The 15,711-nt window shown below is 47.1% G+C and overlaps 1 protein-coding gene across 4 annotated transcripts in view; it reads left to right on the top strand.

Moving 5' to 3' along the window:
- tulp4a (TUB like protein 4a) overlaps window positions 1-15,711 on the top strand; it is a 41,258-nt gene that overhangs the window by 4,017 nt on the left and 21,530 nt on the right. For all 4 annotated transcript variants that reach the window (XM_030344627.1, XM_030344629.1, XM_030344628.1 and 1 more), the window contains exons 3-5: window positions 7,105-7,233; window positions 7,323-7,484; window positions 7,838-8,018. In XM_030344627.1, the coding sequence (XP_030200487.1) occupies window positions 7,105-7,233; window positions 7,323-7,484; window positions 7,838-8,018 (472 nt within the window). The remainder of the gene's footprint in view (window positions 1-7,104; window positions 7,234-7,322; window positions 7,485-7,837; window positions 8,019-15,711) is intronic.

The following is a 15,711-nucleotide window of genomic DNA, read 5'->3' on the forward strand; positions in this document are numbered from 1 at the left end:
GGAGACCACTGCTGCACAATCTAGTTTTATCAACTACTTTTATCGGTTTCTAAAATGGTTCAATTACTAACACAAAATAGCCAGACAATCATATCACGTCAGTGATTTGGAATAGATTTCACAGAAGGACTGCTATTTACCTGGTGATAAATCACATGGCCGCTATATGGGCGATCGACATACATGGATAAACATCAATACCTGTTCTATTCATGTTGACTAACTAACCAACACATTATCATGATTAGATACAGCTTTTTTGGTGTTTTATGGACTCGTTCGAACATTGAAATAGCTGCTGAATGCGATCAATATATATTATATATATTTCATCACTGGGATATTCAGACGACATGTAACCTAGCCTGCTACCCGCAGTCCCCAACTATACAGACAAACGTTCATATTCTTTGTGTTAACTTTTCAACAAAACAAATATCTGAATACTTCATTGAGATTGAAATACCTAGCTAGGGAACAAATAATCGAATATTCGGGTTCATCCCTAGAAATGATGTAAACATTTGTAGGAGTAGCATTTAAAGGGTCAGTGACTGTTTGTGAAAAGGTGACCACCTTTTGTAAATTTATTTAAAGGTTGTTCGCTCTGTGACGTTCCTTTGCATTTAAAAAAAGTGCCTTCCTGGCGCGGCCTGATGAATAATTCAGTGTATCGTATCTCTGGTGGGACAGAAGTAAGGCGCCTGCACGGTACGGCTGGAGAACTGGACCTGCATGCAGCACCTCGCCGGGCGCCGTTAGCAAGGCGCTGCAGACCTGACAGCCCATCTGTCCAGGTAGAGCCCCGCTAATGGAGGGCAGGTTCCGTTTGGACCAGGTGCATTTGTGTCACTTTCTTTGTAGTCATACAAATAAGATTTAGCCCCAGTGTATCGATTCTCGTATCGCACGACTAAAGGCGACGATATATCGCCGTTTTGATAATGTCCCACCCAAATATCGGCATTTATATTGTTGGCTACAGGTGTCTGCCGTGCAGAGCCTGGTCAAGCTGATCAACTCAACTCATGATACACTCAGCCCTGTTACCTCCCGGGCGCCGACCTCATAGCCTTCTCCCGTCTAGCATCAGGCGGGCATGACCCCGTTTCGCATTAGGCCGCCCTCCCACGCTCCACCGGCGTGCTCAGTAGTAAAGGATTTAACCAGCTGATCCGTTCGCGCCGACTGGCCATGTTGCATAACACAAGGCGCTTCTCCCTCTGCTCAGGTGTGACTTCACGATCTGTATCCACAGAGAGAGAAGTAGTTGTTGGACCGGCTCCTAGCTGCTGCCCTCCCTCTTAATTACATATGGATTATCCTCACAACAAAAAGCATTTTCGTCATTTGATATTGTCCAGCCGTCATGAATGCAAATACGTGCTAAATTCAGAGTGTCGCCTAATACACCCTTGAATGATTGTGTGCCATACTGAACTGGCGGTCCTGTGTATTGCAATGCTGATCCAGATATTGGGAAGTCCAGCTACCAGTCCACTCGCCTGTGTCCACAATTTGTCATGGTGGCTGCACTCTTGGTGAAAAAACGTGACCCTGGATAAGGACACATCATCTCATATTGATATTTATTAAGGGCTCGCCTCCTTGCCACACAGTGTTTCCTCAAAAGGACCTGTCACCCCCACCCCTCCAACCAACCCGTGTCCTGGCTGCAGATCTCCATGGCGCTCCATACTGCTGTGCTGTCCTCTCTGCCACCTTTGGTCTGGATTTTCTCTAATTGAGTTTTTTGTCAGATTTAATATTCCGTCAGTACCCTCAAGGAGTGGGGGGCGGGGAGGCGTTGAATGCAGAGGAACCCAACAGGGTGAACTCTGTGATCTGTGTCATACTGCCTTGTAAACGTTGCAGATTGTTCCCTGGAAGGCCAAACCCAAAATGTTGATCGCCATGTCAGCAGTCATCTAAATGTACTCTGCTCTCCCGCTCTCTGGCTGATGCCATGGTGGCCCGCAGCTGTCTGTCAACAGGTTTCATTAAATCGTCCTACTGAAAGCGGCTGAGGTCAGCATCAGATGGAGGACGGCAGTGTGTCAAACAAACATCGTCCCTTCGGCCAGCCCTGGTGGAGGATGCACAGTTTATGGGCAAACGTAACTCGGTTTCTATGGCCTTGTTGGGGCCTTGAGGGCAAAACAACAAGGTCAACAAAGCATGCAGAACTTCTTGGTCTTAAATCATCATAAAGCCCTTTGTGCTTGTACCTCAAGAGTGTCTTTTTTACATGATCTTTGCACGGGGAGCGATGGGCAATCTATTTTTATGACTATATTAATATAGTCATATAGTCATGGTGTTACTCGGCTGTCCGACTGGGCCCACCTGATCCGACCAGCTAATCCCTCCCCAGCTCCTACCGCCATGCGGCCCACACATTGTTCCACCTCTCGGTCCTGGGAGGGGCACCAGGGCATATGTGTTCAAACAACGCTGCGAACAAACCAATACTCCTCATGTGTTCGGTTAATTGGATGTGAAAATCCCCATGGCATTTCCCCTATAATATACCGCATGCTGGAGAAGGCGTCTTTGTTGGTGATGTAGCCATCGTCTGCATTGTGCGGTGCGGTTGTCTGTTTGGACCGTGCACTTACAAAACATTGATCCACCTGCCGTATTAGACATGTGGGCAGGTATCGGTACAAACCAGAGATTTTCCATAGTCATCAAACATAAATATCATCTTCCTAAAATCATCAGAGAAAATGTCTTGACTTTGGATATTATTTTTCTCACAATCTTTCACATTTTACATCTCTTTACAATCTGTTCCGGTTAGGTTGACGCGAGACAAGGGCTTCGATACACAATGTGGGAGGGACTGGTTGCTAGGGAGAACGGAGAAAAAGGGCGTGTTTGTTTCTCCCAACATTTAAACACTGATCTATTGGGAATCCAGCACTTAGCGCAAGCCTTGCACACTGTGTGTGTGTGTGTGTGTGTGTGTGTGTGTGTGTGTGTGTGTGTGTGTGTGTGTGTGTGTGTGTGTGTGTGTGTGTGTGTGTGTGTGTGTGTGTGTGTGTGTGTGTGTGTGTGTGTTCCTGTGGGAACAGGCTGAGTCATAGCACAGACATACAGGACAGAAAGTGTGTTGGAAAAGAGAATGGTCCTCAAAACATCAATGGATGTGTGAGCAACATGGCAAAGGAATTTAAAATGCAGATGATCGAGCAAGGCAGGGCTGGCCTGCATCACAGTGTTGCGGAAGGTTTGATGACGTGTTGCCTCATGTATTGGCCTCAGGCCAGCCTGAAAGCCCATCCATCTGAGTCACGGTGGTCAATGGAAGCACCTGTTTTGGATGGGACATTTCAAACCACAATGCGTAAAGGATTTGGCGGACAGCTAAGACCCCAGCTAAAAGGTTGTATCAGCGATGTTGGGTGATGTTTCTTCTGGTATTTGAAACGAGATCCCAAACAAACAAAGCCAGCTCGCCCCTCCCTTCCGTGTTTCGTGCATCTAGTAAAAACTATCATAGCACCCATCCCTTGTCGGTGACTGGTTGACATACTATTTATTTTGGTTTTAAATGGTTGGTAGTACCATTTGTTTTTGTGTACGATCCCGGAGCATAGGCTGCCTACAGAGACACAGGTTTTTGACGGCCTGCTTATGGGGCGGGCAGCTAGCAGATCGTGAGGAAAGATCAGATGAATGTGATCGTTGATGTTTTGGCCTAGAATCGCTGATACAACCTTTAATGTTCATATTGTCTGTGTGCAGATGTAAATCCGCCATGGTTTCTCTTCAGCCCAACCCCTCTTATGATGTGGGCTCCTGCTTATGCTTCATTCCTTCAGTTAAAAAAAGACACCTTCCTACACATCACCTTGACACTTATGGAAATGTTAATCAGCATTCGAACTCTGCTCGTCGCTGAACCCTGAATAGAACTTGGTCATTTGTCTTATAATTGTGAACATGGTAATCTTTGCCATTGCATCGCTGTCACCGAAATAGGTCCCCAATTCAGAGTGAAAGAGGGTAAAATTCTAGGTTTTTGCCATTCTCCCCAAAACACGATGTGTCCTCTAGGTCCACTCTGCTGAACGCAGGGGAAGTTCTTTGCTGTCGGCAGACTACCTATTAGGGGCACCCTGACGTCATGACCAAGGGGTACCGGCGGTGGCAGTGCCCTTTGTGTGGATGTGTGGAGCTTTGTCTGGGCAGTGGTGGACTGCGGAAGTTGGGCTTTGTACTAGACACTTAAAGTGTAACACCAGGGTGTGTGTGGATAGTGAAGCTCCGTCTGAGTAGAGGTTTATTTAATACCCGCGTCCGAGGGTCAGGATTCACGCACACAGTGTACAACGCTACAGTGTGTGGAGAATTTCATACACAAATCGCCCACTATAATGCTCATACATTAGACGGTATTAAAGGTGTCTCATTATGGCCTTTTTTAATGTGTATTTTTGAATTTGTTTGATCTAATAGAATTTATTTTCAACAATAAAGGTTTGTCAAGCACATTATTCTTTCTGCTACCTTTATGAGTATTACAACCCCTATGTCAAACACTGACTTTGTAAAGGCTCTGCCTTTGGCAAAGCATACAAGGTCCCTTTACAAAGAAGAAAACACCTTCTAACTTAGATCATTTATGAGCACTTTGAGATAATTTGTTTGATGTAAAGTGCGTTATAAATCAAATGTATTATTTTAGTTATTTTTTATTTTATTATTAGTTTAAGTTTCATACCGGCTTCCTTTTCAGCTGTTTTCATTGAAGACGTCTGCCCATTCTGACACACCCACTTCTTAAGACATCGTAACTCAATCATTGTTTGCCATCAGTGTTGCCAGATTGGGCCGTTTTTCTCCCCAGATTGGGCTACTTTTGGATGACGTTCAGGCAGTGTTGCCTGATTGGGCTGTTTTTCCCGCTCTATCGGTGTACTTTTAATCACGCACCGGCTCGCTATTCTCTTACACACGCACGCACGCACGCACGCACGCACGCGCGCGCAGGGCAATACATCTGACCTTTCAGTTCAATTCCTTTTACATTTCTGCATTTTTAGAAATGCTTGGCGCTTTTCATTTAGCTGTTACTTTATTTGTTTCCAACCATTTACATTTTCTTAAATGGTGTGCATGTTTACATTGTTTACTCCATTTAGACTTTTGAACTTTTGTTCAAATCCATTCAATTGATTTAAGCCATTTAACGTTTCTTTATGTCTTAATCTATGTGGCTGTATTAAAAAATATTTTCAACCTCACTTTGCACTACAGAACTGACCGCATTTTCTGCAGGAAATGCATTTTCTAGTTATTATTATTATTATTATTATTAGGGTGCCAATTACAAATTGCGAGGCTACCTATTGTAATCGTTAGTGTTATTATTATTCCGCCACGTTTGACATACACAGCTTAAACCGCTCGCACGCTTTTTGTGAAACTTTCTACAGCTGTAGAAGCTGACTCAAGATTAACAGAAAGCAAATATTACACTTGAGCTTATCTCGTGACCCCTTTGACTTACAGTCATGATACTATGTTCACACATGCATATCCTCATGGTGAACAAATCTGCCTCAAGAATTTATAACTCTCTTTGGATAGATTAACGGCCATCTTGAATTTTGTTACTAAATTACCCAAGGATCCCAGGTTTTTTGACTGAGACAAGAATCCTTAGCACATATCATCTATGGACCATTGTCTTCAATCTCACATAAAGGGACGTCTGTACAATAAAGAAAAAGCACCCAGGAGCCATTGACTTCTGAAAAGGGTGTGGTTTAAAACGCGTAAAGATTTAAATGCTTATATCAACATCAAGATGGACTCCTATTATCTTGGGTCCAATGCAAAAGTTGTTCAGGATTAAATTCTGAAGAAGAAAGCAAAATCCTTTTATTCAGGTTTCTGCTGCCACACGCCCTCGATCTCCATTCGTTAATTGATTCCTTCACCTTCTTCTCTGCCTCTTCTTTCTCTTTGTGTCTTACACTTCCCCCTTCTGCCTCTACAATAACCTACTGCTTCCCTTTAATGCAACAAATATTTAAACTGAACCAGCTTAAGAAACATGTATTTTCTAGAGCTGTCAGTCAAACGCGTTATTAACGGCGTTAACGCAAACCAAATTTAACGGCATTAAATTTTTTATTGCGCGATTACCGTAATTATTTTATAAAAAAAAAATATATATATATATTTTTTTTTTCTTTGGCTCAAAACAAAGAAGCAGTAGCCTGACTGCTATGTTCAAATGACATTTGTTCAAAGCAGTCGTTTAATTGCACTATAGGCTCTTTTTTTGTATCGTCCTGTTTTGATCAGTGTATATGCCAATGTTGTTATCAATAAAAAATCATTTGCACAAGGCAAGCCGATGCACTTCACCATGTTGATAAGAGAATTAAAATGAGAAGAATTATGGGACAAAAAAATCAAGGGATATTTAGCATAGAAAAATAATTTGCGATTAATCGCGATTAATTAGAGTTAACTATGACATTAATGCGATTAATCACGATTAAATATTTTAATCGCTTGACAGCTCTAGTATTTTCTGTTCCGTTTTCTCTTGTTAAAATCGGCGAAGGAAGCCTGTGTGGCTACGTGGGTGTGCAGCAGCATTCTGGGATCCTTATCAGAGGAAGAGATGATTTGCTCGGAGTACCATTGTGACGACCAGAGGATGTATTATGAAGGAATTTATTTGAGTTCATTCAATATTATCTTCATAAACCAGATTCTTCCCAGCTCCTGAAAGGACGTTTTTCTATTGTATCAGTAGCATCTCTTTCGCATCATTGAAAATTAGGCTAAACCATTTCAAGATAATTTTTTTTCTTCCTGCTCCGCTGCTTAATTTAGATCACATGATCGTGAGTATCAGAAAAGCAGCATTTCATATTCTAAGAGTGAGATGTTGACATGTTGACATTCTGACCCCCTTCAGTCAGCACTCTGTTGTGCACAATAGAGTGTGCCCCCATCACACACCTTCCCTAAACAGAGGGTATAGGAGTCGATAGATTTGACGTTGTATTCTCACACCAGATAACAGACGATGGAGATCCTGATCTCTCCATGCTCCTGTGTTTGTGGTGGCTGCAGGTGGTTCTGGTGCGCTGGAATGAGCCCTTCCAGAAGCTGGCCACCTGTGACACGGACGGGGGCATCTTCGTGTGGATCCAGTACGAGGGCCGCTGGTCTGTGGAGCTGGTCAACGACCGTGGAGCTCAGGTGAGACGCGCGGAGCCTGGGGACGGTGCAGGATCCCATTATCACAACACATTTGATTCTACCTTTGAGGGTTTTCTGGTGGTCCGCAGGTGAGCGACTTCACCTGGTCCCACGATGGCGCCCAGGCGCTGATTTCCTACCGAGACGGCTTTGTCCTGGTGGGCTCGGTCAGCGGCCAGAGGCACTGGTCCTCCGAAATCAACCTGGAGAGCCAGATCACCTGTGGCATATGGACCCCGGACGACCAGCAGGTAACACGCACGCCGTCAACCTTTCCTTCCCTAGGTGGGGTTGGTCTCTCTCTCACACTCTCTCGATGTGTCAGGGTTCTTTTATTGGTGTTTCTTTGGGCCGTTGAAAGGTTTACCCTTTGGTGCTGCGATGCTGTCGGCTCTGTCTGGAGATCACAGGTCTATCTGTAATCAGTTATTACTGATCCCAATCTTTCCCTTCCTTGTTTGTTTGTCGCCTGAACGGTTTATTTGGTGGGGCCGATGTGGAACGCGTGGAGTTAGTTTTGTTTTGTTTTGTTAATCTTGTGTTTCTGCCACTCTTTGGTCTTGTAAAATCTGGGTATTAATACGGCGTTGCCATCCCCGTCCAGGTGTTGTTTGGCACGGCGGATGGACAGGTGATCGTGATGGACTGCCACGGCCGAATGCTGGCGCATATCCTTCTGCACGAGTCTGACGGCATCGTGTGCATGTCCTGGAACTACCCCAACTTTCTGGTGGAGGACCGCAGTGAGAGCGACACAGACTCGGACGACTACCCCGCGCCCAAAGGTACGTCTGCTCTGGCTCTCCCCTGCTCCTCCAGCTCTGCTGTCAATAGGGGGCGGCATGTGGCTCAGGGCGTAGAGCGGGGTGGCTGGTAACCGGAAGGTCACTGGTTTGATACCTGGCTCCTCCTGAGTGTCGAGGTGGCCCCCAGCAAGACACCTCATCCTCCGCCATCTGTGTTTGAATGGGTGAATGTTAGCCAATATTGTAAAGTGCTTTGAGTTGCCACTGGTTAGAAAAGCGCTGTATAGATGCAGTCCATTTACCACCAGTTTGAGGTCGTCTCCCATCCAGTGGTGCCTCAGTTACAGCCTGCTTTCAGCACTTTTGGCATTTCTATGCAATTCAATTTTTTTATGTATTTTCTATCTTGAGTAGGGGGGCTCACCTTATACTGGATTTTAGGGGGCGTTGGTGATAAAGATATTTAGGAGTAAAAAATTAGCCTTTATGGTCGCGAATTCATTCCCCATCCCAGGGCTTCTGTATCTCACCCCGTGCCTGTGTATGTGCACCTCACTAATGATTTATCTTTATAGTTAGGGCTATCTAAAATACCTGAAGGTAATGTGTGTACCTGAACTGAAGGTGAGGTCACCTTAGCGATATTTTGCTGTTGGGAGGTTTGGGCTTCTCTGACACCTTATAATGCCAAGGTGTGTGGCACATTTCTTGCTCATTATAACATGGCTCATTCACAACGACCATAATGCCTTGGCTAACAACACTTCCTCCTCCCTAAAACAGTGCTCGCTAAAACACTTTAATGATCATTAGCAGCTTTCTTTCAGACTGCAGCAGAAAATAACTGCTGTGCTTTAGTTTCCCAAATGCTCTGTCAAATGTTATTGTAATTGTAGTGCGGTTCTTGACCAAACCGCACTACTATCAATAACAGAACGTGCCTACTGAGAAATTAACCGGCAGTTAGATTAATAAAACTACACTGGTTAAGGGTCCCAAACGGTAATGCGCATTGACTCTGAATAGAATAGAAATATAAATGAACTTCTTTATTTGTGGGATAGGTTCAAAGTTTCCCTATAACGTTATAGGGAAACTTTAAACCTCTCCGACAAAAAAAAAGAAGTTAATTTCTATTCGATCAATACTGATCGAATAGTGATAGACTATAGCCGTCTAACAGAGCAAGCATAACAGGGCGGTGGTCAAGAGCAGGGTTAACGTCATATTAGTTATATTTAAAAAGGGCAATGATGGTCATTGTGTATTAATTACCTTTCCAGTATGTATTTCTCTAACTAATTAGCAACTTATAGTGAGGAGGATACGGCTGACTCTGAGTGAGCTCACTAACCTGGAGCACGATCTACTTGTAAATGGAGCGTAAAGGGAGGTAAACAATACAGTCATGACCAACATGTATGTAAACGTTCAATACCGCTTATAACCAAACCTGGGTTATAAGCGGCGTCAGGAGAGGAGAAGGGCATCCCATCATGGGCTTTAGCCAGTGAGAACGTGAGTCTAGAGTGCAGATAGAATCAGATGTCGGAGAGCATCCTCAACCAATCCCTTGCTTGCTTTCTTCCTGTCTTCGTCCATTGCCCGGATATAATATGCAATCAAAGGTCGCATATTGCAGCAAAGGGTGTTCAACATTTAGAATTATATTTTAATAGAGGGGAACTTTGAGAATCGAAGGGAATTAATGACTAATTTCTACTCTCAAAAATCAATTGTCTTGAGGCGAACTTGGAAGCTGCTAATGTCCTAACATAGGATGTGGTTTGGTGACCTTTCTCTCTTGCTCTGTTCCTTTCAGTGTCGGGGTTAGAGGGGCGGGAGGGACGGCCGCTTGAATATGAGGGCACCTTGTAAACTAATGTCTGCAACATTGGACTGACTGTGCCCCAGGGAGCCGTGGTTCTGCTGATTCGATGCCTTGGCAGGGCTGCCGGGCTTGGACCCTGATATCATTACCACAGCCAAAGCAGGGGGACAGCTGTCTTGTTGAGAGACCATTCACCACCTGTGTGCGTCACCCACGGGGCCCAGCCAAGGCTCCCTCTTGGGCCGCTGAGACCATATTAAAACAAGTTTAAACAAGGTGCCCCAAACCTTGCCGTCCTAGCAAGGATGGGAAATGCCTTCTTGGGAGTCAATTCTTCCCTTCTTGGGACCACAAAACAATGTGGTCCCGCCCTGATGGCTGAAGGTCTCTGAAACTTGGTGTACAGGCTTGGTGTACATGCTGATCCTTTCTGCCTCTTGTATAGCGACATCTATCTGTCTCGATAGATTTCTCTGTACAGTGAACATTTCGGGAAAATGAAAAAATAAAAAAAAGATTACAAAAATATTCTCTCAACCCCAAGTCTGCATCTGAAAGAAGCTGGAACTAGAATGTATCCATCTACATAGAGGACACCTCCCTAAACGTGTGAAACGTTTTGTATGCGATCTCATTCCATGATGTCACAGTGTCAATCAAAGTAATCGGTGTAATGGACCACTTCGCCTATAAGGTGACACATAAAGTGTGTGTGTGTGTTGGAGGCATAGTTGCCTCTAGGAGTAAGGGAGTAAATGTCTTGAAAACGTCAGTCGCTGGTTGGCAGTGTGGAGGCTGTGAATACCACTCCTGATGGCTAGCAGTCAGTTATTTTGTTACTTTATTTTCAGCCCAGTTGTGATATTGCAAATATTTAACATTATTCAATATTTAACATTCAATATCCTGCAGTCCATCGGTTCTCCTAGGACAGCCGAAGGCCCAGTCTCGGTGATCTCTCGGGGGGGGAAAACGATAGCCACTAGCCCTGTATGACTAAATCAGAACTAACATGGCTAGTTGTTAATGTCCTTCATCCATGTCCTGTGTGTACTTCTTGCTTCTTGTGTGGTGTGCTGTTTGGATCCCAGTGTTCACTATATAACCAAAGGCTGGCGTGTCGATATCTTTGCAAATTCTCAACATCTGTTTAATGTGAAAATAGTGTAGCATGGGTCTGTGCTGCGTTCCAAACAGCAGCTCTGGAAGTGGAACAGCCCCAAGGACCATCCAGCCCCAGAACAGGCTTCTGCCGGAGGGGTTGGTTTGCCATTGTTAGAACCACCGTTACCTGCCAAAAGCTCCACTTTTCAAACCCTCAGGTTTATTCCCATCTGGCTTTGATCAAAGACCTTGCAAAACAATTTTGATACTCCAAACAAAAGCTTTAGCATATCTTCACACCAACAGCAAGCAAACTCCTCCAAGTAATACCAACTTGGGCACATGGGAACATCACTTGGCGCAATTGTCCCATTATAGTCTTGCTTCTTGCTTGAAAGATGGGTCTTGTTCCAAGCCCTAAAACTTCCTCGTAGCTTAAAATGATCTGGACATATCTGTAGTCAATGGCTGATTGTGTTTTCTATAATGTTGTCAATAAAATCACATGCACTTCGACGAGCGAGGCCGGCGTCTCTAGTTTGCATCAAACAGATCCAAAATGTAATCGTTATTATTTTATATTCTTCTTTGATTTTTATGTTAAGCTATACTACTTTGTCACGGTTACTAAAACGATAATCTTGTATTCAGCAGTTTTACTATTTGCACAACTAATAGAATGCAGGCAGATGGCTGAATGAAAAACTTTATAAATGTGTTCTAGGACCAGTTGACACTGTTGCTTTGAAACCGTACAGACTATTTATCTCGGAACATTGGTGTTTGCACAAAATGTTAAAGCGTGTCTTCCCAACAGGAATAGTTTACCACTGCTTGCCAAGTTTGCTGTACTTGCCAATCACGTGCCTAGAGATCCGTGCATCCAGCAACATGATTGGTCCAAACCAATATGAAGCGATGAAAGTAAAACGCCCATTTCACAGAGATTTCAGTTCTATTTCAGGCTACGCCGTCTAGTGCATAGTTTGAAAATTCAAACTATGCACCTATCAGCGTGGGCACCGCCCACATTTCCCACGGTATCGTGTCTATATAACGCGGTGTATACCGTCGCTCATCCTCCCTTTTCCTTCAGCACTTGTGCTTATCAGCGAGAAATTGAGAACTACTATTAAGAAGATGAGAACTTCAACACGGATCTCCCAAGCCGGTGGCAGCGGCTCGGGCGAGGCCGCGGACAAACGGCCCTTTTCAGGGCCACCTGAGAGCGCTCCTAGAGCTAGGTCCTTTTCAGGACTCCTATGCGCCTCCTGTCCCGCCTCCCTGGAACTGGGTGACGGGCACTTGGCGTGCTTTTGGTGCCTCGGCGCCGACCACGCCGCGGCTGCTATGGTGGCCCCCGTCTCCTGTGTCGCCTGCCGGGAGCTGCCTGAAGAGGGGATCCTCTCCAGGCATCTCTTATTTTCCCCTGCGGTGGAATTGGCTGACGCCATCGACCTGTTCGGACCTGACGTCGACGATGGCATCATCGACGCCTCCCTGGACGACGTCTTCGGCGACTCGGCGTCCGGTTTTTCCCGCTCTCGGGTTACAACCGCCACCGTCATACAACACGAGGGTCCGCGCCGGATGACTGATCTCTTCCGGGAGATCATGGGTGAGGCGGCGGCCATCAAAGGGATTCCCATGCCGGCCCCGCCTCTCGCCCCCGTATCTGACGATATGCAGGGCGAGTGCTTTCGCACCCCATCTTTTTCCCGGCGGGTTACCCAGTGCCCCTTGTTCCCGCCTTTGCAGCACTTGTTTATTGCTGCCGGTGAGGACCCTTCGACCCTGAAGGCTCCGGTAAGATCCTACACGGATTTCACCAACGTGGAGGGGTGGGCCGATACTCAGGCGAGGGGGATCCCTCGTTTGGAGCCTCCCCTGGCAGCGCTTCTCTGTCCGGGCGCCGGATGGCTCCTTAACGAAAAGCCGCTGCCCCCCGACCGCCTCCAGAAGCAGATTGTCGGCCTAACGGACAGGGTGTTCGTTTGTGCCTCTCAATCCGCGGCGGCGGTCAACAACATCCCCCTGCTCTCCTCTGCCATGGTCTCCTTGTCGGCTGACAGGGAGGCCTACGGCCCGGAGGAAGCCGCGAGATGGCTGGCGGTTTCCCGCTTTTCCAGCGCCATCCTCCAGTTATGCCAGCCGATAGCCGTTTCGGCCGGCCAGCATATGGCGTGGGCTACCATGATTCAAAGGGTCATATGGCTCTCCCACACTGCGGTGCCGGAACGAGAGCGGGCCAGCCTCGTCCAGGGTCCACTAGAACCGGATGGCCTATTTGGTCCCAGGTTCTCCGAGGTGCTCGCGCACCCGCAGTCAGTCCGTGAGAATCGTTCCCGGTTCGGGACGATTCTCACGGGCTCCTCCCGCCAGCAGGCTGAGAGGAAGCGGGGTCTAGGCCGGTCCCAGCGTTCCATGGGGCCGCCTCCGACTCCAGCCCCGGTGCAGCAGCCGCAGCCGCCGCGCACGGGGAGAGCAGCAGCGCCACGGACCGGGAAGTTCCGGACGCTTGCTCCTACTTTTTCTTTCCCTATTAAAGAAAAGAGTAAAGACCGTTCGGCCGAACGGCAGTACATGGTACCTAAAGAGCGATAATCCCCAGGCCACCTGCGTCCTACGCTTGTGGTGCGCTCCTCCATGTTGCCTCTTTCCCCCTCTCAGCCCGGTGGCTGTAGGGTGGCGGTCGGACGGTGTGTTCACATGGCCTCTGGTTCACCTGCTTCTAAGAAGCGGCGTCCCTTGGAGCCTCATGGACGGATCAGAGACTCGTTGCACGAGCCCGTGGATACGGCCGCTTGTACCGGTCTCCTGGTTCCCCACATTATAGGTGAGGAGATGGGTCCGCGCGCTGTGGCTACAGCCGGTTCGGCAGGCGCACAGGAAGTTTCTCCGCTTTGCCTTTATGGGGATGGCGTACGAGTACCAGTGTCTGCCGTTCGGCTATTCCCTGGCTCCGCGCACCTTCTCGAAGTGTGTGGAGACGGCGTTGGAACCGCTCAGACGTCAGGGAAAGAGGATTCTCTTCTACCTAGACGATCTGCTTATTCTGAGCAACTCAGAAGAGACCGCGAGAAGGGACACCATGTTGGTGATAAACCTTCTCTCCTTCCTGGGTTTTGCCATCAACTGGGAGAAGAGCTCCCCGCTCCCCAGCCGGCAGACAGTCTACTTGGGGCTTTGCCTAGACTCAGCCACCATGACTGCGATGCTTTCGCCTCCTCGGCGAGACGCCATCCTGTCGGCGCTCTCCCGTTTTCACGTTCGCAGAAACGTGACCGCACTGTCCACCATGCGCCTGTTGGGGCTGATGGCAGCTGCCCACCCCGTGGTCCCCCTGGGTCTGCTTTTTATGCGCAGACTCCAGCGGTGGTTTGCTCGCCAACGGTTGGACCCCAGGCGACACAAGCTCAGGGTGCTCCTCGTCCCCCGTTCGGTGTCGCCAGACCTGGAATATTGGAAAGGACCCTCCGCCCTTCTCAAGGGTGTTCCCCTGGGCAGGGTGGCGTCCTACGTAGTGGTCTTCACGGACGCCTCGTTGACGGGTTGGGGAGGAACGTGCCTCTCTCACTCGGTCGGAGACGAGTGGCGCACGCCCCCTACAGCACACATAAATGTGTTGGAGCTCGACGCTGTGAGGAAAGTGCTGTTGCATTTCTTTCACCTGGTGCGCGGCCGCCACGTTCTGATCAGGACAGACAGCGTGTCGGCGGCGGCGTACATCAACAGACAGGGGGGAGTCCGCTCCCCTGCTCTCCACCGAAAGGCGGTCGAGCTCTGGCTTTGGGCTCATCAGTATCTCCGCAGTCTGAGAGCCCTGCATATCGCGGGCTAGGGATGGGCGATATGGCCTAAAATCCATATTGCGATATACATTGCAACCTATTGCGATAACGATATATATCACGATATATAAATCATAATAGAACCATTTCAGAACAGGTTACATAGACTCTAAGGAAAGCCAAACTGCTAAATGTATAAAACAAAAGAAAGAAACTTAGTAGGCCTATGTCGTTTTGAGAACATTTATTGTGCAAAACTGTAATCATACAACATAATGTTGTAGCTGCAGATACTTTAACAAAGAAAAAAATCTTCTGTGTAATGACGTATGCTTCTCTTAATTAAATTAAAACTGGTGGTGTCTTGTTAATAAAGAAACGGATACTGTGAATTAGGGAAATACGTATTAGGCATGGCTATTTTAAATAAAGAAAAATCTTCCAAGTGTGTGCACAGATACTTGATATTAAAACATAAAAGGTGAAAAGTGAACGCATACAATTTTAAACTGAACATGAAATTAGGGCAATCACCAGCTCCTCCGTTTCGCTTTCAGCCATATTTGCTTAGATGACGATGATGCGTTGAAGCCGGTTGCAGCTCATGGCTCTTTAAATTTCGAGGGTCGCGGATGATGCGTTGCAGCCGGTTGCAGCTCGTGGTTCTTTAAATTTCGCGGACGATGCGTTGCAGCCGGTTGCAGCTCGTGGCTCTGTTTAAATTTCGAGGGTCGCGGATGATGCGTTGCAGACGGTTGCAGCTCGTAGCTCTACCCATGACCCGCTCTTTATATTTCGCGGGTCATGGATAGATCGCGTCAAACATGCATTATCGCGATAGGGCAATATAACTAAAATCTCTATCGCAGACCATTTTTTATCGTTTATATCGTATATCGTTTATATCGCGCATTCCTATCGCGGGCGCCCAGAACTTTGGGGCGGACCTCATGTCTCGAGGCGGTCCCCGCCGAGACGAGTGGCGGTTACATCCCGACATTGTCAG

This window comes from Gadus morhua, chromosome 21 (genome assembly GCF_902167405.1).
Source record: "Gadus morhua chromosome 21, gadMor3.0, whole genome shotgun sequence".
NCBI classification, from domain to species: domain Eukaryota; kingdom Metazoa; phylum Chordata; class Actinopteri; order Gadiformes; family Gadidae; genus Gadus; species Gadus morhua.